The 23,134-nt window shown below is 42.3% G+C and overlaps 1 protein-coding gene and 1 long non-coding RNA gene across 4 annotated transcripts in view; one reads left to right on the forward strand and one right to left on the reverse strand.

Moving 5' to 3' along the window:
• The first annotated feature begins 2,510 nt into the window (after positions 1-2,510).
• LOC118494317 lies at positions 2,511-18,004 on the forward strand. The gene is made up of 3 exons (XR_004896433.1): positions 2,511-2,633; positions 14,158-14,163; positions 17,994-18,004. It is a non-coding gene; the product is annotated as an uncharacterized LOC118494317 (long non-coding RNA).
• LOC116061431 (carbohydrate sulfotransferase 15-like) overlaps positions 8,051-23,134 on the reverse strand; it is a 68,831-nt gene continuing 53,747 nt past the window's right edge. For 2 of the 3 annotated variants that reach the window (XM_031315624.2, XM_031315628.2), the window contains exons 5-8: positions 17,283-17,439; positions 14,397-14,553; positions 9,528-9,675; positions 8,052-8,305 (exon numbers count right to left, since the gene is read on the reverse strand). In XM_031315624.2, coding sequence (XP_031171484.1) covers positions 8,109-8,305; positions 9,528-9,675; positions 14,397-14,553; positions 17,283-17,439 — 659 coding nt within the window. In that variant the 3' untranslated portion in view covers positions 8,052-8,108. Of the gene's footprint in view, positions 8,306-9,527; positions 9,676-14,396; positions 14,554-17,282; positions 17,440-23,134 lie in introns of all 3 variants that reach the window. The other variant, XM_031315630.2, reaches the window with a different exon arrangement.

Here is a 23,134-nt window from a genome sequence, read left to right on the forward strand (position 1 = left end):
AACCGACCTTTGAATGGACATTTAACCAGACTGTAAAAAATGATGAATGCTGGCTACTCAGTCTACAGTCTATGCTTTTGTGGACATTTAATCGGGCTGAAAAAACATGATAAATCCTGACACGGTATGTAAGTTTCGGAGCCAAGCTTTAAAGGGACACTTAACCAGACTGAAAGTACATGATAAATACTGGCTGGTTGGTTTACAGTCTGTTAACATGTAGGTGGACTGAAAGAACATGAGGAATGCTGACTGTTCAGCTCATAGTCTGCTTATTGCTCCAACTAGATTAGTCTGTTTTACACTTAGCTTATTCCAGAAATTGTTTCTCACATAGCCTACTTCAAAACAGCTGCTTGAGACCTAGTTCTAATGTGTTTATAATATTTTTCATGTTTAACATAATAATTCACTAGACCGGTTTAAATTAACCTGTGACTTAAGACAGGAGGTGCAGTTTTGAGCTGGAGTTTTGTGCAAACTGCGTTTGATGTGGTAACTCATCTTACAATTTAATAATTCCCTTCTCCAGAACACAGTTTTTGATGCAGAATTTAAAACCAAACTGGCTGAATTTATATCAATTAACACCGACTCAGTTTCTGACCCTGCTTGTAATGGCAAGCAACTAAAGGATTTACTGGAGATTTTACATCCTCCTTCGCGGTCAATTTGAAGAGGAAAAGAGAGGCACGGATAGCAGAGTTGGAAGAATGCTGTAAATCGTTAGAGCAATCTCTTAAGACTTGTTTTTCTAAATCTACACAACCTCTTCTAGTCACAAGTCAAACAGAGCTGAATGATCTGCTAAGAAGGAGAGCTGAGTTCATAATGCACAGAGTGAGGCAAAATTACTATTTTAACGGCTGTAAACCAAGCAAATTGCTTGCTCTGAAAATAAAACAAAGCGAATCCAGAGCTACTATCAACATCATCCGCACAGACCGAGGTATCTCAACAAATCCTAAGGATATCAGCACCACTTTTCAATCCTTTTACTCAAAGTTGTATGAGTCCTCCTGCAACCCAGATCAGACACAGTTCAGCCAGAAGTTCCTAAAAGAACTAAACCTGCCTCTTCTTGACCCAGAGGAGGCAGAAGAACTGGGTCAACCGATAACCTAAGAGGAACTTAAATCAGCATTAAAAACACCGGGGTTGGATGGAATTCCATCAGAATTTCTACTACTACTACAGTATTTTGACATTAGGACCTACCATTTTACAAGCTTTAACTTCAGCCATAGAGAAGGGCACTTTCCTCCAACAAACCAACACCGCGCTGATTTCCGTTATGCCAAAGAAGGGTGAAGATCCTACAAATTGCTCAAACTACAGGCCCATCAGCCTTATCGGGGCTGATATTAAGCTTTATTCCAAAGTTCTGGCTCTCCGCTTAGAGCGCTTTATCGAAAAGCTAGTCCACCCCGACCAATCAGGTTTTATACCCAAGCGTCATGCTGCAGACAATATACGCAGACTATTTCATGTAATAGAAGAAGCCCAAAACCTTCCAACAACGGCAGCAGTTTTATCAGTGGACGTGGAAAAGGCTTTCGGCCGCCTAGAGTGGAACTACTTGTGGCAAGTAATGGAGAGGCTTGGTTTGGGGGCCAAATTCATTGACATGGTGCGTACTTTATATGCGAATCCCATGGCCATAGTCTCAACCAATGGATTGCACTCTCAGCCGTTTCCCATTAAGCGGGGCTTGCGACAGGGATGCCCGCTTTCCCTCATACTATTTGCAATCTCTCTTGAACAGTTAGCCCAAGCCATAAGGCAAAATAAAATCTGTACTATCCAGACTAAATCCAGTAGCAGTTCAATATCATTATTTGCAGACGCTATTTTGTTTGTATTTTGCTGATCTTGAGGACTCTATCCCAAAAATTCTTAAGATTTTCAACGAATTTGGCTCAATCTCAGGCTATAAAATGAACTGGAATAAATCTAACCTTTTATTGAACAACAGGCATGTGGCATCAACCATTAGTGTTACAATACCAACCCAAAGCAAAATTACATATTTGGGCATCACCATACACGCATCCCTACAGCGAGTTGTCCAGGACAACTATGAAACTATATTAAGTAGTGTTCAAAGGGATCTGGCCAATTGGTCTGCATTGCCGGCATCAGTACGGTCCAAGATTGCTGTTGTTAAAATGAACATAGTTCCTTGTGTGAATTTCTTAAGTACAATGATCCCCTTACCCCCACCGATAGATTTCTGGAAGAAACTTGATACCTTTTAATTATTTATTTAATTACCTTAATATATTTGGAATAATAAACAACCTAGGCTAAAATACTCAACCTTGCAACGTACCTCAAACACGGGAGGCTTGGCCCTCCCCAACCTTAAAGTGTATCACAGAGCCTTTCAGCTACGGGCCCTCAGAGTGTGGATAGACCCCTCATCTACAGTTCTATGGAGAGAAATAGATCCTACGCACAGTTTTATAAATGAGACCCCAGGCCTTTGCAGGTGTGTGTCCAAAAAAGTGTATGCTAGCCTATGGCCCTATTATCACCAACAAATTGACTAACTTTAAACAGGTGGAGGAGCAACTATGCTACACCAACAAGTGGCATCTGGACACCCCAATTTGGCATAATACACAGTTAATGTCTGGTAACGAACCCTTTGCTTGTAAGCAGTGGAGTGACAGAGGCATTTATACTGTAAACCAGCTATTCAATGAGAAAGGTATGTTGAGTTTTGCAGACCTCAGAGCTAGTTTTGAGGTCCCCAGGACATCCTTCTTGTATCTGCGCTTAAGAACAGCCCTAAAATGTTACGGAGTGCCATGGGGAAACAGTCTTGAGCCACACCCAGTTATTAAATGGTTTGATGATTTTCCTGTGAGAGGATTAGCGTCCAAGATCTATGCTAAACTGATGCAAGTATCCATAGGAGAACTCCCAATAGCAAGGAAATGGGAGCGAGAGCTGAGCACTGAGGGAACGCAATTAATTTGGATACAGTTTGGGACAATATTTCCCACTGTTCCAAGAACCCAAATCACCAGCAGATCCATTTCAACATATGTCATAGGACATATTGGACTCCTCAGAAGAGATACGTCTCTAAAGCCATTCCTACTCCCTATTGCACATTCTGTCAACCTGAACAAACTGGAACTTTCCTGCACATGTGTGAACAGGTGCATGAGTTCTGGAATAAAACATCAATAATATCTGATGTGATATTACACAAACTACCAACATTCAAGATGGCTGCCACAGAACTGAAGCGACAGCCGCCGTGTCGGCAGCTTAATCAATCTGCGAGGTTTGTCCAATTAAGTCAGACTCTTTTCACCTCAGGGTGATACCGTACACATCCAGGTCTGTCACTGGCCAATATCGGACCCTTCCGATCCAGGATATTAAAATTCAAGGCTTAAATCTCCGATTAAAGCTATGCTTTGGCTGTATTTGGGCTGGGAATTCAAGCCATGTTGGGACTCTTTTTCCGGCTGCTCTAAAAACCAAACGTCCTGTTAAGTCAGACTCTTTTCACCTCAGGGTGATACCGTACACATCCAGGTCTGTCACTGGCCAATATCGGACCCTTCGGATCCAGGATATTAAAATTCAAGGCTTAAACGTCCGATTAAAGCTATGCTTTGGCTGTATTTGGGCTGGGAATTCAAGCCATGTTGGGACTCTTTTTCCGGCTGCTCTAAAAACCAAACGTCCTGTTAAGTCAGACTCTTTTCACCTCAGGGTGATACCGTACACATCCAGGTCTGTCACTGGCCAATATCGGACCCTTCCGATCGAGGATTTTAAAAATTCAAGGCTTAAACGTGCGATTAAAGCTATGCTTTGGCTGTATTTGGGCTGGGAATTCAAGCCATGTTGGGACTCTTTTTCCGGCTGCTCTAAAAACCAAACGTCCTGTTAAGTCAGACTCTTTTCACCTCAGGGTGATACCGTACACATCCAGGTCTGTCACTGGCCAATATCGGACCCTTCCGATCGAGGATTTTAAAAATTCAAGGCTTAAACGTGCGAATAAAGCTATGCTTTGGCTGTATTAGGGCTGGGAATTCAAGCCATGTTGGGACTCTTTTTCCGGCTGCTCTAAAAACCAAACGTCCTGTTAAGTCAGACTCTTTTCACCTCAGGGTGATACCGTACACATCCAGGTCTGTCACTGGCCAATATCGGACCCTTCGGATCCAGGATATTAAAATTCAAGGCTTAAACGTCCGATTAAAGCTATGCTTTGGCTGTATTTGGGCTGGGAATTCAAGCCATGTTGGGACTCTTTTTCCGGCTGCTCTAAAAACCAAACGTGTCGCCTGCATCTGCTCGGTCGAACGGTGGATGGATGGTTGCTACCATAATGATTGCGTGTTTGATGATTGTTCAAACGCGGCGTGCAATCCTATCTTCAGGAGCTGAGGGGTGTTTGTTTGTCCCTGCGGCGGGAGGCCAACACACAATATACTCAAAGTGGTTGGTAAATGGCTATGCCAGCGTCCCGTCCTTGACGGACAAAGACAGAAGACACTCAGCTAACAAGGGTCTCGCCCAAATGGCGGTTATGTTGCTTTTGGTTGGGGATATAGAGCTAAACCCGGGCCCACATTCTTGTCTGTCCACTGGCATGGGTCCTGCTGTTAGCCATGCAGCACAGCTTCAGCTGGCTTCATCTGCCAGCGGGACTACCAGTGAACTGGCAAACTTAGCCCCCCAGCTAATTAATCCAAGGAGGTGCGGGTTTGCGGCCTTGTTTTCCACGTTTCCCGGAGCCCTTCACTGTGGCAGAGAGAGTGCATCGGAGGATGTGTCGTGTCGGAGATGCGGCGACATCCCGATCGTCGGTGAGGACATGATGACGGCTCCTGGTGGTCCAGGGGCTCGTGGTTCGGGGTCCCACAGCGACACAGTTTTTTTGTCTCCTATCTCCGGTGCCCATCACCTCAATGAAAGTGGGAATATGCCCCGGAATCTTGACGACCAGGTCAACATGCACATGACGGAGGATACGATCATGGACTTTAAAATCGGACTTTAAATCAACTTTTAGTAAGAAAGGTTTACATTTCCTACATCTTAATGTTAGAAGTCTGCCACCAAAAATTGAAGAAATTAGACAACTGGTGAAACAATCAGAGGTCGGGGTTATCTGTTTAATGGAAAGTTGGTTAGATGAAACTATAAGCGATGAGGAAATTGCCATTAATAATTACTGTATAGTTAGGAAGGACCAAAATAGAAAAGCGGTTGGGGTTTGTGTATATGTGCGCTGTGATCTGGCCTTTAACTATAGAGATGACATTGCTAGTGATTTAGAGATTGTTTGGTTGGACATATGTTTACCCAAAACCAATCCCATTTTATTAGGGGCTTGCTACAGACCTACAGGCCATGCTACCTTCTATGACTGACTGAAGTTAAAACAGGTTCTCTTGAACTTATCATACAAAGAGAGCTCAGAGCTGATGTTAATGGGGGATATGAACACAAATGTATCGGGCTGTGTTCACCCTTTTGGTAAAATGTTGGAGGACCTGTGTCACTCTTTTGGTCTGGAACAGCTGGTAAAAAAGTTCACGAGGATAAGCAAGACTTGAGTGTATTATTTATTTGATTTTAGTTTCAGACAAATCTAAAATATCTCAAAGTGGTACTATTACTTACGGCATAAGTGATCATAATATTTTTTGCACAAGAAAATCTGGTAAAAAAAAAAACATTTTACTCTCACAAGACTGTACTATCCAGATCATTTAAACATTACTCCCAGGAAACCTTCAAGATGCATGTGGATGAGGTGGATTGGTCCCCGGTGGTAAATTGTTCATGTGTTAACATAGCATGGTCACAGTTTAAACATACATTTTTAAAAATCATTAACAAGGTGACCCCTCTCAGACAGATCAGAGTTAAACAGCGCTCTAGCGCATGGTTTGACAAAGTTATACATGATGCTATTAAAACCAGGGAAAAAGCACTTAAAACTTTTCATAGAACTAAAAATCATGATGATTTTATTTTATATAAGCAAGTAAGAATTAAAACTCAGGAACTGATTAGAGATGCAAAATCAACCCATTATAAGAATGATATATCAAATAATAAAGATAACCCAAAAAAGTTGTGGAAGACCTTAAAAGAATTGGGGGCCGCTAAGACAAATAAGAAACCAAGAAACACAGGACTAAAAATTAAGGGTGTCCTGAATTTCAGTAAGAAAGAGGTTGCTAATACTTACTTCATTTCTGTAGCAGAAAAGCTGGTCTCAAATCTCCATCCTTCCTCTGGGTTATTTAGCATAGATAGGGTGAAATCATTCTATAATAAACTTGGAGCACTGCCTAACTCATTTTCTTTACGGAAGGTTGAGATAGGGGAGATGGAAAAAAAGCTCTTACAGTTAGATTGCTCTAAGGGCCCTGGGTTAGATGGGTTATCCCCCCGGTTTTTACAAGATGCCGCTGCCCAAATAGCCCCTTACATCTCCCATATTTTTAACCTGTGTTGAATCGAGTGTTTTCCCAAATGACCTCAAGAGGGCCAAGGTGGTTCCCCTTTTTAAAAAGGGAAACAGCCATGATCCTGGTAACTATAGACCAGTTTCTATTTTGTGCACAGTCTCAAACATTTTTGAAAAGTTGGTCAATGAGCAATTCAATGAATACATGAATAAAAACAACCTCATGTTTAAATTCCAATCAGGATTCAGGAAGTCACATTCTACTGAATCATGCCTTTGTATTTATCAGACACCATACGCAGGGAAATAGATTGTGGAAATCTCTGCGGTATGGTGTTATTGGATCTTCAAAAAGCATTTGATAGGGTGAATCATGAGACTGATTGCCAAACTTGAGGCCTTGGGGGCAGACAGCTCCACCTGTAGGTGGTTTAGGTCTTATCTATCAGGGAGGGAACAATTGGTGGTCTTAGGTGGGAGTGCTGTCTGACCCTAGTGTAGTTGAATGTGGCGTTCCACAAGGAAGCATTCTCGGGCCGTCCTTATTTTTAACATACATTAATGATATGGCAGACTTCTGTTCATGTGAAATGTTTTTGTACGCTGATGACTCAGCACTTTTAATGTCTCAAACAACACTAGAGTACCCTGAGCTCTGAGCTTTCATCTGTAAACAACTGGCTGATTGACAATATGCTGTCCCTACATTTGGGTAAGACAGAGGCCATCTTGTTCGGTTCAAAATACAGATTGAGTAGATGCTCGGAATTTAGGGTCAGTTTGAATAATGTTGAAGTCAGTACAAAAACGTCAGTAAAATACCTGGGTTGTATCTTGGAAAACAACTTAGATGGCAGGAATATGGCCAATAAGGTTTTGAGTAAAGTTACGGGGCTCACAAAAGGTTTTAGTCAGAAACTCTACATTTTTAGAAAGGTCAACAAAGATCATTTTAGCAAACGCCTTAATTTTAACACACTTTGAATTTGCATGTACCTCCTGGTTTGAAGGCCTAACAAACCAACTTAAAGGGAGGCTGCAAACAGCACAGAATAAATTAATAAGAGTAATTCTGAACTTGGGCCATAGATCGCATATAGGTAGGTTACAATTTGTTGAGCTCAATTGGCTCCCTGTGGAGTCTCGAGTTAATATGTTAAGACTGACCATGATCCATAAAATAGTGTGGTAGTGTCCCAATTTTTTTGTCGTGTCTTATAACTAAGGTAAAGGACACACACAATATTTATACTCGTGGCAGCATATCTGACCTGTGTCCTTATAAATTTAAGACAGTGTTAGGGAAAGGAACCTTTGCCTATATAGGGGCAGTTCAGTGGAACAAGTTAGATCGTTATATTAAAGTCATTTCCAGCCTGAATTAGAGGAGTGTGACTAGGCAAGGTGTGATTTCTGTTTCTGCTTATGTTTTTATTTTCCTCGAAACCGCAGAGGGTGGGAGATAGTTTTTGATCTTGTTCAATTGTGTTTGTTCTGTATGTTCAAAAATATAAAAATAAAAAATTGATCTAAACAAAAACTACACAGGACTGGTTTTAATAGCTTAATTGTGTACAACTAGTCACAACAAAAAAATTAAATCTCACACACGCTTTTTTTCTTTTACTGAAGTAAAGGGGAGGTGGGTTGCTCAGAGTTTAGAGTTCTCCCAGAGGAAGGAGTCATTCCGCAGCACTTCGGCCAATTTCTGGTTGAACGGCATGTAGAAATCCCGTAGGATCTCTTTAGTGATGGGCAGCATGGGTCCCAGGTTTTTGTCAGCCGGCCTCCTGGTGTTTGACGCAGGACTTCTTGTGATCTCTGACTCTATTTCTTTTGTCGGCGGCCCTATAAAAACACACACAAACACTTCTTTCAAATCCCTTCTTTCTGGGCATCCCAGATTTTGCTGCAGCACTAAACAAATGGAACAAAAATACAGTAACGGACTCTGAAGTGTCAGTGTGTATCAGCAGTGCTCTGAACAGAAGATTTGACGCTCTGGGAGGTAATTGCATCTTGGCTGGGGTTGGCAGCTCTTTGAAGAGCAACTTCAGAGCTTTGGGGCAATTTAACTGGGATGAACCAGTGAGACAAGGGGGCTTCCAGACTACAGGGCAAAACTGAACACCCAAGAAAATACAATTTTGACACTGAAAGTAGAGAAGGTGTAAAAAAGTTCAGAACTGAATCTGAAGGAAATTTAACTCTTCTCTAAGCTATCAAGCTATACACGACTTCAGCACTTCAAAATCAACAGAATTTCGTAATGCAGTAAGTGCACTGCACTTTGTTAACATAGTATTGTTTAGTATGTTGTAACGTGCATGCATTTAACATTACATATGCCTGCTTGTCTTTAGTGATCCACTGTTTCCTCTACCATTGTTTTGGGGTACAAAACGCCCCCCCCCCCCTGAAAGAATGACAAACTTATATAAATTATGCTATATATTCCACACAAAAAAACAGAATGCGCGAGATAAAGCTGTTTTCACACATACAGGCAATTAGTTTCTCGTTCCTAGCCTTAAAAGTTAAATTCATTAACTTTACGGGCTGGCAACATTGCACGCGTAATGTATGCGGAGCGGATGTTCCAACACTACGCTTTCACCATAATCAATGAAACTGGCTACACCGGGCAGAGTGCAGCGCCTAGTGGTGCGTATGCGCCACAGAGATCCGCTCTACAAGCCTAAAAATAGGACAGTCTATTTATATTTTTACGCGTGGTGTGTGCGGGCCTTTTACACAGAAATGGATCACAAAGTGTGTAATTTCTAATTATACTACCGATATACAGGAAATGACTTAATGACTGAATGAGCGCATTGGCAGTTTCATTTTGAGTGTTTGTTTTTATTTCTTGTTTCTCATAACAGCTGATAGTAAATTGACATTTTCACAGTGCTGTGCCAGCTCCAAAAAACTGAAGAAACAGTCCCAAAGCAAAAGCTCTCCTTCTATCCTGTGACTCACACAATCCTAGGCCATGTGTGCGCAGATGGTGTAGCCAGTTAAAACATACACCCCCCCCTCCTATGTTGGGATGTGTTGCTTTACTCACCCAGGTTAAGGAAATCAAAGACTTTGTGCATTGTGTATTTCCTGTTAGAGGCATGGTCTTCCAACCTCAGTACCAGAATCTGTTCCCTGTTGAAGACGGTCATCCAGTCCATTAAGTACACAATGTACAGACCAACTTGCAACCTGACCTAAGGGCACAAAACCGGAGAATCAATGTGAGATAACAAGCCCTATCCAAGAAACGTCCTCCTTTAGTGGAGGGACACGGGGGTGTGTATGCATGTTTAAACTTCTCTTAAAAGGTTTTTTGGTGATGAGGATTCCTTCTCCTGTGGCTCGGCATAAGTATGATCCTCCATTATAAACTAAAGTGCAGTGCAGGCTTTCAAATTTGCCGGGGCAGTGACAAGCACCTTTCACTGATCTCCTTCTCCGTTTCAGCTGGTTTCAGTCACGTGACGCTGAAAACGCGGTGTGGATTAGCTAGACAGGTAGGCTAGTGCTTTATGTCCCTCTCAGCGATTATAGTTTTTCAAAATGGTGGAACGACATGGAAGCTTCCTTGGACTTGCCCGTCCAATGAGTACAGATAAATCCTTTGCTTACTTTATAAGTCAGATCATTGGCAGAGGTCATTTTACACCAATGAGGACATATTTATGAATGAATACATTGATTTTAGCTATTAAAATACTTAACCCTACAATTCAATTTTCAATTCAATTTTATTTATAGTATCAAATCATAACAAGAGTTATCTCGAAACACTTTACAGATAGAGTAGGTCTAGACCACACTCTATAAAGCCCCAACAATTCCAATAGTTCCCCCAAGAGCAAGCATTAGCAGTGGCTATTGCGACAGTGGCGAGGAAAAACTCCCTTTTAGGAAGAAACCTCGGCAGACCCAGACTCTTGGTGGGCGGTGTCTGACGGTTGGGGTTATGACGGTACAGGATGTAGCGTGGCACAGCAGAGCATGGGTGGACGCAGCAGGACGTAGCCGGGCATTGCAGGGAATCGCAGAGCGTAGCAGGGTGTAGCAGGTCCATAGCCACAGCTGCACCCAAGACCCAGGTCTTGGTGTCGCCCTAATCCGAGGCGATGTTCTGGGCGAAGAAGAAACATAAGGACTCTGGGGAGTAAACTCCCCAGAGCTAGGTGAGTAACAAGCACTTCTGAGACAGGATGTGCATAAAAGGAAACAAAAGAAAAGAGCGTGTCATAAGAAGGAACTTCCTCGGCAGTCTAGAATTATAACAGCATAACTAGGAGAGGCACTTTGACTGATGACTGTAAAGCGAAGCAGAGAAAAGCAGGGGTGCTGTGTCTGCAGCTATACACCCTGCCCCGCCGGTCTAGGCGTTCACTGCAACTCCTCACTCCCTAACTATAAGCTTTATCAAAGAGGAGAGTTTTCAGTTTAGTCTTAAATGTAGCGACAGTGTCTGCCCCCCGAACCCAGATTGGGAGCTGGTTCCACAGGAGAGGAGCCTGATAGCTGAAGGCTCTGCCTCCCATTCTACTTTTAGAGACTCTAGGAACCACAAGTAACTCTGCATTCTGGGAGCGTAGTGCTCTAGTGGGACAATAAGGTACTAAGAGGTCCTCAAGATATGAAGGAGCCTGACCATTTAGAGCTTTATAGGTCAGAAGAAGGATTTTAAATTCAATCCTGGATTTTACAGGAAGCCAATGGAGAGAAGCTAATACAGGAGAAATATGATCTCTTTTCTTAGTTCTTGTCAGAACACGCGCTGCAGCATTCTGGATCAGCTGGAGAGTCCTAACGGACTTATTTGAGCATCCTGATAATAAGGAATTACAGTAGTCCAGCCTGGAAGTAACGAATGCATGGACTAGTTTTTCTGCATCGTTTTGAGATAGGATGTTCCTAATTTTAGCAATGTTACGAAGGTGAAAAAAGGCTGTTCTAGAGGTGTGTTTTAGATGGGCGTTAAAGGATAGATCCTGATCAAAAATAACTCCTAGATTTCTGACAGTAGTACTGGAGGCCAGGGCAATGCCATCCAGAGTAATTATATCTTCGGCTAATGAGGTTCGTAGGGGTTTGGAGCCCAGGACAATAACTTCGGTTTTGTTTGAGTTTAACATCAGGAAATTGTAGGCCATCCATGATTTTATATCTTTAATGCAAGCTTGAAGTTTAGCTAGCTGGCTGGTTTCGTCTGGCTTGATTGACAGATATAATTGGGTGTCATCCGCATAACAGTGAAAGTTAATTGAGTGTTTCCTAATAATATTGCCTAGAGGAAGCATATATAAGGAGAATAGAATTGGTCCAAGCACTGAGCCTTGAGGAACGCCATGGTTAATTTTAGCGTAATTGGAGGGTTTATTGTTAACATTAACAAATTGCGATCGATCAGAGAAGTAGGACTTAAACCAGTTTAGTGCGATTCCTTTAATGCCAACTAAATGTTCCAGTCTCTGTAAGAGGATGGTATGGTCAATAGTATCGAATGCAGCACTAAGATCTAATAAGACAAGTACGGAGACAAGTCCTTTGTCTGATGCAGTTAGAAGATCGTTAGTGATTTTCACCAGTGCCGTCTCTGTGCTATGATGCTTTCTAAATCCTGACTGAAAGTCCTCAAATAAGCTATTGCTATGTAGAAAATCACATAACTGATTAGCGACTACTTTCTCAAGGATCTTGGAGAGAAAGGGAAGGTTAGATATAGGTCTATAGTTGGCTAAGACCTCAGGATCGAGGGTGGGTTTTTTCATTAGAGGTTTTATCACAGCTACTTTAAATGACTGCGGTACATAACCTGTCAATAAAGACATATTTATCATATCTAGCAATGAAGTGTTAACCAGGGGTAACGCTTCTTTAAGTAGCCTCGTTGGGATGGGGTCCAAGAGACAGGTAGATGGCTTAGCTGAAGAGACCTTTAGCATTAATTGTTGAGGGTTTATAGGATAGAAGCAATCTAAGTATATGTCAGGTCTAGTCGTTCTTTCTAGCAGTCTGTCAGTTAAAGGTGACCCATTAGAGGTTGGGGGAAAGAGGTGATGAATAGTATCTCCAATTGTTATAATTTTATCGTTAAAGAAACTCATGAAGTCGTCACTACTCAGAGCTATAGGAATAGATGGCTCAATAGAGCTGTGGCTATCTGTCAGCCTGGCTACAGTGCTGAAAAGAAACCTTGGGTTGTTCTTATTTTCTTCTATTAGTGATGAATAGTCTGATCTGGCCTTTCTTAGGGTCTTCCTATAGGTTTTCAGACTGTCTTGCCAGTCTAAACGAGATTCTTCCAGTTTGGTGGACGCCATTTACTTTCAAGATTTGCTTTAATTTACGAGTTTGGGAGTTATACCAAGGTGCTAGTTTCCTTTGCTTCGTCGTCTTCTTTTTAAGGGGAGCAACAGAGTCTAAAGTCGTCCGTAGGCAGGCCGTAGCATCGTCTACGAAATGATCAATTTGAGAGGGACTAAAGTTTACATAAAGATCCTCTGTTATATTACGGCACGTTAATGAGTTTAGTGCTGTTGGAATATCTTCCTTAAATTTAGCTATAGCACTGTCAGATAGGCTTCTAGCGTAGAAGCTTTTATCTAATTTCGTATAATCGGGTAGTAAGAATTCGAAAGTTATTAAGAAGTGGTCTGATAATAAAGGATTTTGTGGGAATACTATTAACACAGTGTACCTTTTAAGGAGATGAACAGTAGGAGGGAGGAGAAGGTGAAGGGAGGGAATTCCACCAACTTTCCCTTGGGTATGGGCGACTGGGTAATGCTAGGCACTGTGTGGGCATTGCACATGTACTTGTATTGTGGTGTGAGTGGTTGAGGGATTTAAGAAAGATGGAGTTTCCTCCAGATTGAGAAACCTGCATCACCACCTGCCAGTGGACCAGCTACTCACTTTATACCCCTAGATGTTGTTTAGTTTCAGCCCATTATTGTGATCCCTTAAACATACTTTTTCTTTGGGCTGTTGGTCGGACGAAACCAGCAATAAGATGTCAAAGTGACACCTTCTTATTGCTGGTTTCGTCGGAACTTGATGGGTGTTCTTTTTACTATTTTTGACATTTTGTTGATTAAACCAAATTCATAGCATTCCAAAAAAAGTAATTGGCTGCTGATCTTTTGTTAGATTTCACCACAGCGTACTTGCAGGTAGCCTAATTGTTTTTGAAATGGATTTTTAGATTCCCATGTGACCAATCATTGCAGAACAGTAGGCGTAAACAAAATACCTTGTTAATGGGAAAGGAATTGTCTGTGTCCTTTTGCCTCTTTAGCAAAACTGAAAGGCCTTTCAGAATAAATTATTGCAAGCCAGGCCAGCAACAACTCCTTTGTTAAATCAATTTGGTGCAACAGTGAAGGCCAATCCTGTTCTCCTGCTGGTGGTGTTTATTTGTCTTTTCTCCCCGGACTCTAATCTGAGCTCTAAAACTTTTATCGAGGAGCCACAGGCATGAGAGACCGCTGTAAGGACAGCTGTAATGCTTTTCACGTGGTCTAATAACTCTGAGGAGATATTAGTGGATGGACAATTATGCCAGCGAATACTGAGGGCCATAAAGCTTGTCAGTGGCAGTTGAAGAGGAGGATCTTTGAGTACAAGGCAGCCTGGAGGGGAGCTAAAAGAGGATGGTCTCCTCCTCCCTCTCAGCCAATTTGCCTCAGGGCACTGTGGGAAAAGCTGGTCTGCACTGGCTGACAAGACTTTATTTTTTTTATTTTTTTTTAGTAAGAAGCAAGTTCACACCACTGGTAAACTTTTTTTTCTAGTACAAATATAGGCTCTAGACACTGCCCCGTTCACTCTTTTGTATTTTTTTCTTCCCACCAGCTTATACGCAGGTCGCTAAATTGCAGATTTCTGTGGGGCTGCGAGATGAAAGCAGAAGCGAGGGTGCACTCACTGGCATGGCGTTGTTGATAGTAGTGTTATACACACAGGAGCGCATTGTGTACTCCGTAAGGTACCCCTCGAATAACTGCAGCGACTCTGACACCTTCTCATGGAAATCCTCTGCAGACTTGTTGGCAATACCAAAGTAAAGGTAGTCAGAGTAGAGCCTGCAAGACAATAGAGATGCTCTGTAAACAAATGTGAACGTGTAGGTGACATGACTCATTGTAATTTTTTTTTTTAGGTTTTGCAGATATTTTTAAATGAAGCAAGTTTACACCGGTTTTTACCCATATTTTGTCTTGCACCAAAAATCTGTTTCCTGCAGCAATGCAGGCTCCGATCATTGTAGTTTACAGTGAACAAGGCGCGGTTGCAATGTTTACATACATTATGATACATACTTTCCCTCTTGTTATTTATTAAACTGTTTGCATATAATATATTCTTCCTCTGTCTGTTAAATTAAACTATTTGCATAGTAAGAAACCATAACACTGCTTGAACTCACAAGATAACATGGGAGCCACTGTTTTGTCCTTGTCTAAGCACGGTGTGTTCCTGAGGGCATACATGCCCTCCCAGACCAGATAGGGGAGACGTCATCGACTCTGACAAGATAATAACTGACGACATCGACTCTTTATTATGACTATAGAGTTTTATCATATTCTAAGTTGTATTACAAAAGTTGTTGTAGAGAGCTTTTCGTTAGGTCGTTGTCTGTACTATTCTGTAGTGCGGAAACCGCCTTCTTGTTGGGTTCTCAAGTAAAATTAACTTTGATATATATTCAGTGGCCCGGTCTATTATTTGATAATGTAAATTATCATTAACATCTCAAAATGTTTTCAGTGGCACAAAGTGAAGACAACAATTGCAAGATTCTTTTGTCTTGAGAACCTAATGACTTAACTGAGGTAATCCTTGGACTAGACTGGATAGCTATTGCACTAATAGTTTTTTGCTTTGAAAGTGATTGCCATTGAAATGAGTATTGGGTATTCTCCATGGGTTCAGTTTCCCTAGAACCGAATGAACAATATTCAAATAAGTGGTCATTAAAATCAGTTTATGACCGGTTTTAACGGAGGGCATTTTTCTCCAGCTGGATATATAAATGATGGGCAGCTGAACTTCGAAGCATAAAAAATGTGTGATAATGAGAAGATAGATTATGAGAATAATTTGTATGGCAACATGCATAAACTTTGTTAATTCTATACTAAATAACAGTAAATAGGAATGTGAATACGGATGGAGCAATATCAATAATTAATTTCAACAGTAACTTTCAATATTGACAGAGACAATTATAGAGAGCATGTAAAGTCTCTGAAGTAAAAATCAATGTTAACACTTAACAGCAAAAATAATCCCAGTTAAATGCCTTGCAGGCATTCAGCAGCAAGTTCTCCACGGCTCTGATAAAGGCATCACAATTAAAAATGATGCGGGTTTTTCCCTACCATTATATGGCTTAGGCGCAGGGCCAAAGCGTTTTTGCGCAACGCCTAAGCGTAAGAACATAAAAACAATGTGGAAAGTATCGGCATGGGCGTCCCACGTCTTCTGCACAGGTGTCGCATGGTCGCACACACAGCGGTTCAGTCAGTCAGACACACACACCAAGGTGGTAAGCGAGCATCCGGAAAGGGTACCTCCTATGGGGAAAGTCTGAGGCTAACAAGCCATCACCTTCTGCTAGCATTCCATTGACTCCCATTCATTTTGGCGTCACTTTTGACAGCGAATAATTTGAAGCGTTTAAAGACTATTTGTCCATTGTTTATTTCTAAAGAAACACGACAGTGTATGAAAGGCTCCATTACCTTGTATCTCACGTTATGGCCCCGTAGCAGCTGTTTTTGTGAAAATAGGCTAATGATTGCGTCCTGACCACGCAACTTTCTGTCGCACATTAGAGAAATTACCGTATAGTCAGGAGAAGCTTGCAGGCAATCGGGGGGACGTGGAGGCATACACTCAAGGGAGAAGCCCTTAAAATATTTCAGCAACGTTTTGCTCCTACGCTCATGAACAGCTCCTACTCACGCTCTCAATCTCTGCAAGATTCGGAATGATTCAGATTTCTCTTGGCACAGCTACCAGAAGACTTACAAATTTCAGATAGGTTGCTCACGTTACATCTATGTCGTCAAGCTCAGTTTGAGGCTGCGCAGAACTGCTCAGCCATCACCGGAAAAGTGCTTCTAATTGACTTCACTGGTCATCGTCCAAGTCTATGGCGTCGCTGTGTCCATTTCTTTCACTGTCTGTCACACACACACACGCACAAACAGCGGCAGCCTACTAGTTAGCAAGTGTGCGGTGAGAGAGGGAAAAAGAGAGGAAGCTGTGTGTTTGTCGATGAGTATGAAGTTGGCAGTAATGTTACAGCTGTGAGTAGCAGTGCAGTCTGTGTACAGTTTCTGTCAGTGAATAAATGCTACAACTCCTCAAGACCGTCGTCATCACTCTCGCACACAATTTCGGCTTAAGATGGACTAGCTTCTAATTTTTTTTCTCTCCAATTTTTGCTTTAGTTATCTCTCTCGCTGCAACAGACAACCAATAAGCTTTATGCAAATAATGCTCGATGATGCAACTAATAGCAAATAAGCGTATGATGTCATTTGCACCTATGCGCTCTAAAAAAAAACACAGAAAACCCTAAAAAGTGGCACCCAGGGTCATTAAAAGGCAACGCATCATTTGTGACAGTAGGTCTTTTGTTTCCTGTAAATAGGGAAAGTATCTGTCTGTATCTGCAGTGTAAACAGCTATGATAGAAGCATAAAGGTAGCGGTGTGCGTGCCAGAGCTGGAGCCGCATCGTTCCAGGCATTTCAGTGCAGATATGCAGTGGGAGGCAGTAAAACAGAGATCACTTTCACCTTTCCACTGGGTCCCTGAGCATGATGATGAAGCGGGCATTAGGCTGCAGGGCGTGGACAAAGTCCTGGACAAGGAAAGGAGGCTCTCCCTCTGTGGTGTTGTCATAGAAATACACCCAGGCGTTGTTGTCCCACATGGTGGACGCGCTGGCTTCTCCTGCAAAATACACCCAGTGTGTCACAAATCTACATGGCTTGCAAGGATGGCAAAATAATCCCTTGCCTTTGGACTGTTGATTGCGGTCATTTGAAGCCTTGACGAGTTGACCATACTGTGCTAGCCCGTGTGCCCAGATCGGATGTGCACTGGTCAGTCAAACCGGGGGGTACGCACGAAAGAACACTCACTTTTGATAGCCCCAGTAATGGTGAACGCAAACTCCCGCTCCATAATAATATAATATTCTGAAGTAGCCAAACTTACTGTACCTACACTCCCTCCTGCAGCACTGGTCTCCATCTCTGTTGCTTCAGGTAATCCACATTCACAGCAGGCTTGTTGTTCTGTGTTGGTTAGTTCCATAGATTCGTTATCCATGTCTATCTCTTCATCCTCCTCTTGCTCGTTTTGTTCTTCCTCTTCCTCATATTCCTCACTGTCCTGTCTTTCTCCCTGGTGTGTTGGCTCAGATGTGTCGCTAACATGCAGTATTAGCGCTAATGCTACCTGAAGCTGCACTTGATTTTAAAAACAAATCAGTCAGTTTGCAGCATTTTTCAACGTCAGCCAACAGTGCTCTTATATTTCTCTCTTTTTCTCTGACCCCCCCGCCGCCCTTGTGTCGCTTGATGCCTCGATTAATTTTTTTGTCAACAGTATAGCTTCCAACTTCCAATTTTAAACTTCCAACAACCACTCTGAGGCAGACCGTATATATAAAGACGCAGTCTACTCGATTCTGTCTTGAAATTCCCAGAAGGCATTGCTTCATTTTAACTTTTGCAAACAAATATTCAAATAAAAGAAATGCAGGTAGATTTGTTTTATTTCAAACCATGCACGTTTACGTTTTTGAACATCTGATCTGAATAAGTATTGCTACAACTCACTAGGTGTGATGGATTTCGGCAAATTTGGTTATCGTTTGGCCAAAGAACTTTATTATTGATGCTTGAAAGGGGGCCGAGAGAAATTATATGGGCTGCTGTTTACAATTAAGTAATTAAGCAATAATCATGCGGCTCTCTGATTGGCCAACCGCCCATGAGGGCCCGCGGCCCCTCTGGCATCTGCCCAAATGCCAGATTACCAGTCCGTCACTGCCGAGTGATGAGCTAGCAGCCGGGGCAGGCGCCTGCTGGCTGTCGCCTCACTTCACGGAGCTTCTCAACTCCGAAAACTTTGAAGCAAATTGTCAATTCGGCATCAATTTTCGCAAGACTGCCTATATTCAAAATCTAAACAGTTAATTTCTCGCCTAAAACGTTGTCATAAGTGAAATTAGTGATGAATAAGATGGCGAACATTGTTAAAATTAGAGGTCGACCGATTCATCGGTTTTGCCGATTAATCGGCACCGATAGTTGATTGGTGGAACTGTCGTTATCGGCAAAAATCCATACCGTTTTTCCTGGTTGCTGGAGCGGCTGAGAAGCGCGCGCTGTCATTCATTACACAGTACGCGAGAGCTGAGAAGGGTCTGCTGGCATCATGCATTACAATAGCGGCCTCTAGAGGCGAAATAAAAACTATCACTGATGCCTCGTGTTTATTTTCGACACGTGTTACTGCGCGCTGCACGGAGAGCACATGATGTGCAGAGAAGGCTGACATCAGATGTGCGTTTAAAGCATCGACAGTAAAAAGGTATGTATACAGTACATTTTGTCATATCATTATAAAGTTATTAATTTGTTGAATAGATGCTGCATTAGTAGAGAAAGAACAGCACAACAGTATATTTGTTTGCTTTCGAGGCTGAGATGACGCTAAACATTAGTAGTAGGCTAACTTACCTCAAGCGGTTAAAACACTGACAAAAATAAACGCAAGTCCGACCCAAATGTCAGAATCAGAACCCTAAAGGATCGTCCACGATCCCAAACGGCACCTCTGATTCATATTTAGATCATTTAATAACAGTTAAACGTAGAGACTTACTGATTGCTGCAGCTAAAAGCTAACGGGTTAGCCGTCACGGGGGTGTCTTTGGTGTCTTTCTAGCCTTTACAGGTGATTTTCTATCCAGCCTGGAACTTGTGCCTTTTTTCGGGGTTGTTGAGCATTAAATCCAAACTGTTACATCCAAGATTTATCCACTTGATGTCCATAATTCATCACGTTTTCGGTCATTTCTGCCGCTAACTCCGTGCTACCCATAGACAGTAGGTGCTACCAACAAGGGAATCTCCCATGATGCCTTTGTTTATGTTTTCAACCAATGGGAAGGCAGGTCCGTCACACATTACGCCTTATATGGGCATCCAAGCGAGAACAAGGTGTATTACACCATTTGCTCCATTATGGATATGTGTGCTGTGATAGATGTGGCTTATTTTCAGTTTGTGTTACTGAGCAATATGTGCGTGTGGAAGCACCAGAAATAAATAAATTAAAGCTGCAAGCAGCGATGAACGGGCCCTCGCCTTCTTGCAGTCGGGGGTACTGGCAGATGCCACATTACATGTAGACCACACAAGTTTCATGTAAATCGGAATAACTTTTGCCAAGATACAACCGTTCATGTTTTAACAGCCTCCTACAGGAAGTTGTTCCTCCATAACTTGCGCATTGTTTTAGCTATCAAAATTCTTTTGATAACTTAGTCACGAGGGTCCACCCAGTCTATATCCAAGTTATCGTGCAGATTGGACTCACAGCCCAGGAGGAGTTAGACAAAGTATGTTTCCCATATATCGCGATGTGGCTAATTAATAAAACAAATCTAACAGTGCCATCTAATGGCCGATTCACTCTAAATTTGGCATGGAAGCTCAAACCCCTATGCGGAAGAACTGTCATGTTTGGTGTCAATCGGAATAAATCTTGGTAAGACACGCAACTTCCTGTTTCGACAGCCCCCTACAGGAAGTTGGTCCTCTGTAACTTGCGCATTGCGTTAGCGATCAAAATTCTTTTGATAACTTTTTGTCATGAGGGTCCACCGAGTCTACGTGTATATTTTTGTGCAGATAGGTCTCAAGCTCTCGGAGAAGATAAAAAAGTAGGTTTTGCTCAAAGCGAATTTGCTAATTAATTAAAAAATGAAAACAGCGCCATCTAAAGGCCGACTGGCGCCATATTTGTCACACAGCCTCATTGGCACATGACGAACAAGTCTCTTAAGTTTTGTGTCCATCGGAATAGCCGTGCAAAAGATACAACCATTCCTGTTTCGACACCCACCTACAGGAAGTTGATCCTCTGTAACTTGCGCATTGTTTTAGCTATTCAAATTCCTTTGATACCTTTTTGACACGAGGGTCCTCCGAATCTATATGCCAGTTTTCGTGCCGATCGGACTCACGCCCCAGGAGTAGTTAGACAGAGTAGGTTTCCCACACATACATATATACACACACACACACACACACACACACACACACACATTTTATAGCCTAAATGTGAATTCAGATGAAAGAGTTTACTATTGTGCACATGGCTGCAAAATCTTGACTTTTCGTGCATCCTAAAGTCCTCAAACAAGTGTTCGTAAAATGAAGATTTTTACAAGAAAACCAATATTTCAGAAATTATAGAATTTAGTAATTTTTTCTAAAAATAGCACCAAGGACTTGAAGATGAGACTTATGTTCCCTCAAAAGTTGGTATATTAACTTATTACTTTTGTCCAATTTAAGGCACACGTTAGGGAGCGCTATGGAGCCCCCTGGCAACGCCCGAGCCCAATCACTACAGAACTTTGCAATTTTCACCAGTTGTGACATGTGTGCAAATTTTTGTGAGTTTTCGTGCATGCTAACCCCCTCAAAAATGCGACGAGGAATTGGTAAAAATAATAACTAGAACTGCAAGCAGTTATGACGGGGCCCAAGCCACCCACGCCAGTCGCCCCCGACGCCCAGGGGAGCGCGCAAAGTGGAACCTGAAGCTGGGCGGCGGGGAGGCAAACGTCGCGAAATATCGAGAGGCGCGAGCCGCGACGTCTGCGTTACGTCACCGTTGGAAACGTAGCGGTCAACAGTTCACCTCCATGCTTATACGGACTACCTTTAAGAATTCTCTACAATAAACAAACTTCTTAACCCCCCTGACCGCAGGGTACAGCAGAGAGAAATGAGAGGGTGACCGAGAGGGTGGAGGGGGGATGCAGGTGTGGTGGTTGAAGGAGCAGGGGAGGTGGTCAAGTTGTTGTAAATGGCGTCATAGGCGCTGATTTATGTTTTCCTCCGTGGGTGCTTCATGGGAAATTAAGAATCAATGCCACCAACATAACCAATCACACTATGTCAGACTCTCCACTTAGCACCAACTGCAATGTTTAATTGCACGGTATCGCCGCCTATGAATGGTGTTGATTTTCAATTGAAAAAGTGAGAGAAAAGAGTTGCATATGTCCACTGTGAAGGTTTAGCAACTTTGTCAAGTGGGTTAAGTAGTTTGTTTATTGTAAAACACCAGGGGAGCACACAAAAGCAACAACCAAAACGATAGGAGGCAAACCTCAGTAAATATTGAGAAGTGTGAGCTGCAAGGTCTGTGGTACATTTCCATTGCAAATATCCCATTAACATTGAGTAAAAGGGCCAAAACTCGTCTACGTTGATTATAGCGCCCCCTAATGGCCGATCTTCGCCAAATTTGGTACAGAGCCTCAGAGCGGCATGCCGAACGAGCACTACAAGCTTCGTGTTGATTGCATTTACTGTGGCAGAGATATTGCAATTGCAAATTCCCCATTTAAATGCATTGAGTTATTGGCCAAAACAAATAAACGTTGCTTATAGCGTCCCCTAAGGGCGATCTTTGCCAAATTTGGTAAAGAGCATCGTAGTGGGATGATGAACAACGATCTCAATTTATTTGCTGATAACATTTAATTTGGCCGAGATATGATATGTTACGTGTGTGGTAGCTAGCTAGGAAAATTTGTTTGGTCGTCAAATGCGCAAACTTCAACATAGCAAAATTCCTTGGGTAACTTTTGGTCACGTCCATCTGGAGATGCTACCAACCAGGTTTCGTGCTGATCCGTCACACGGCCTAGGACAAGTTCGAAAAAGTTGTTTTTGCGCATTGTGCGATATTGCAGAAAAAAATTTAAGCTAAAATGGGCGTGGCCTATATGATGTGATTCAGCTTGATTCAAGGAACACGTGGATGTAAGTATTTTTAATGTGCGATGTGTAATGTGGGAGTTAAGGCAAAAAACCATTATAGCACCACCTAGTGGTCCACATGTGTACTTTTTGGTAGGTGTGGTCCATGACCCATTGTCTATCTACCCTGTAAATTTAAAGTTGTTCACATTAGTGTAAGTAGTAAATGTAGACGTGGGTCCCATAGGCCACGCCCACTTTAACCCCTCAGTACCCCACTCTAGGGTTGGCCTCAGGAGTGGCCCTCGATGTTCAAAATCAGATTAGCGGTTCATGATATAAACTTTTTGTACTTGTAGCGCCCCCTAGTGGCCAATTTTTGTAAAACGGGTAAGTGACCTTCAGAGGGTCATGTTAAACAAGAATCTAAAGTTTGGCGTTGATGGCATTTATTTTGGCTGAGACATGGCAAAGTTGGTGTTTTCATAGTTAGCTACACAAATTTGTTTGTGCGTAATATGCGCAATTTTTATCCTATCAAAATTATTTTTATTAACTTTGTCCGGCCCATCTGGAGATGCTACATGCCAAACTTCGTGCCGATCGGTCGCACGCTCTAGGAGGAGTTCGAA

Source organism: Sander lucioperca, chromosome 22 (assembly GCF_008315115.2).
Source record: "Sander lucioperca isolate FBNREF2018 chromosome 22, SLUC_FBN_1.2, whole genome shotgun sequence".
In the NCBI taxonomy this organism is placed as follows: domain Eukaryota; kingdom Metazoa; phylum Chordata; class Actinopteri; order Perciformes; family Percidae; genus Sander; species Sander lucioperca.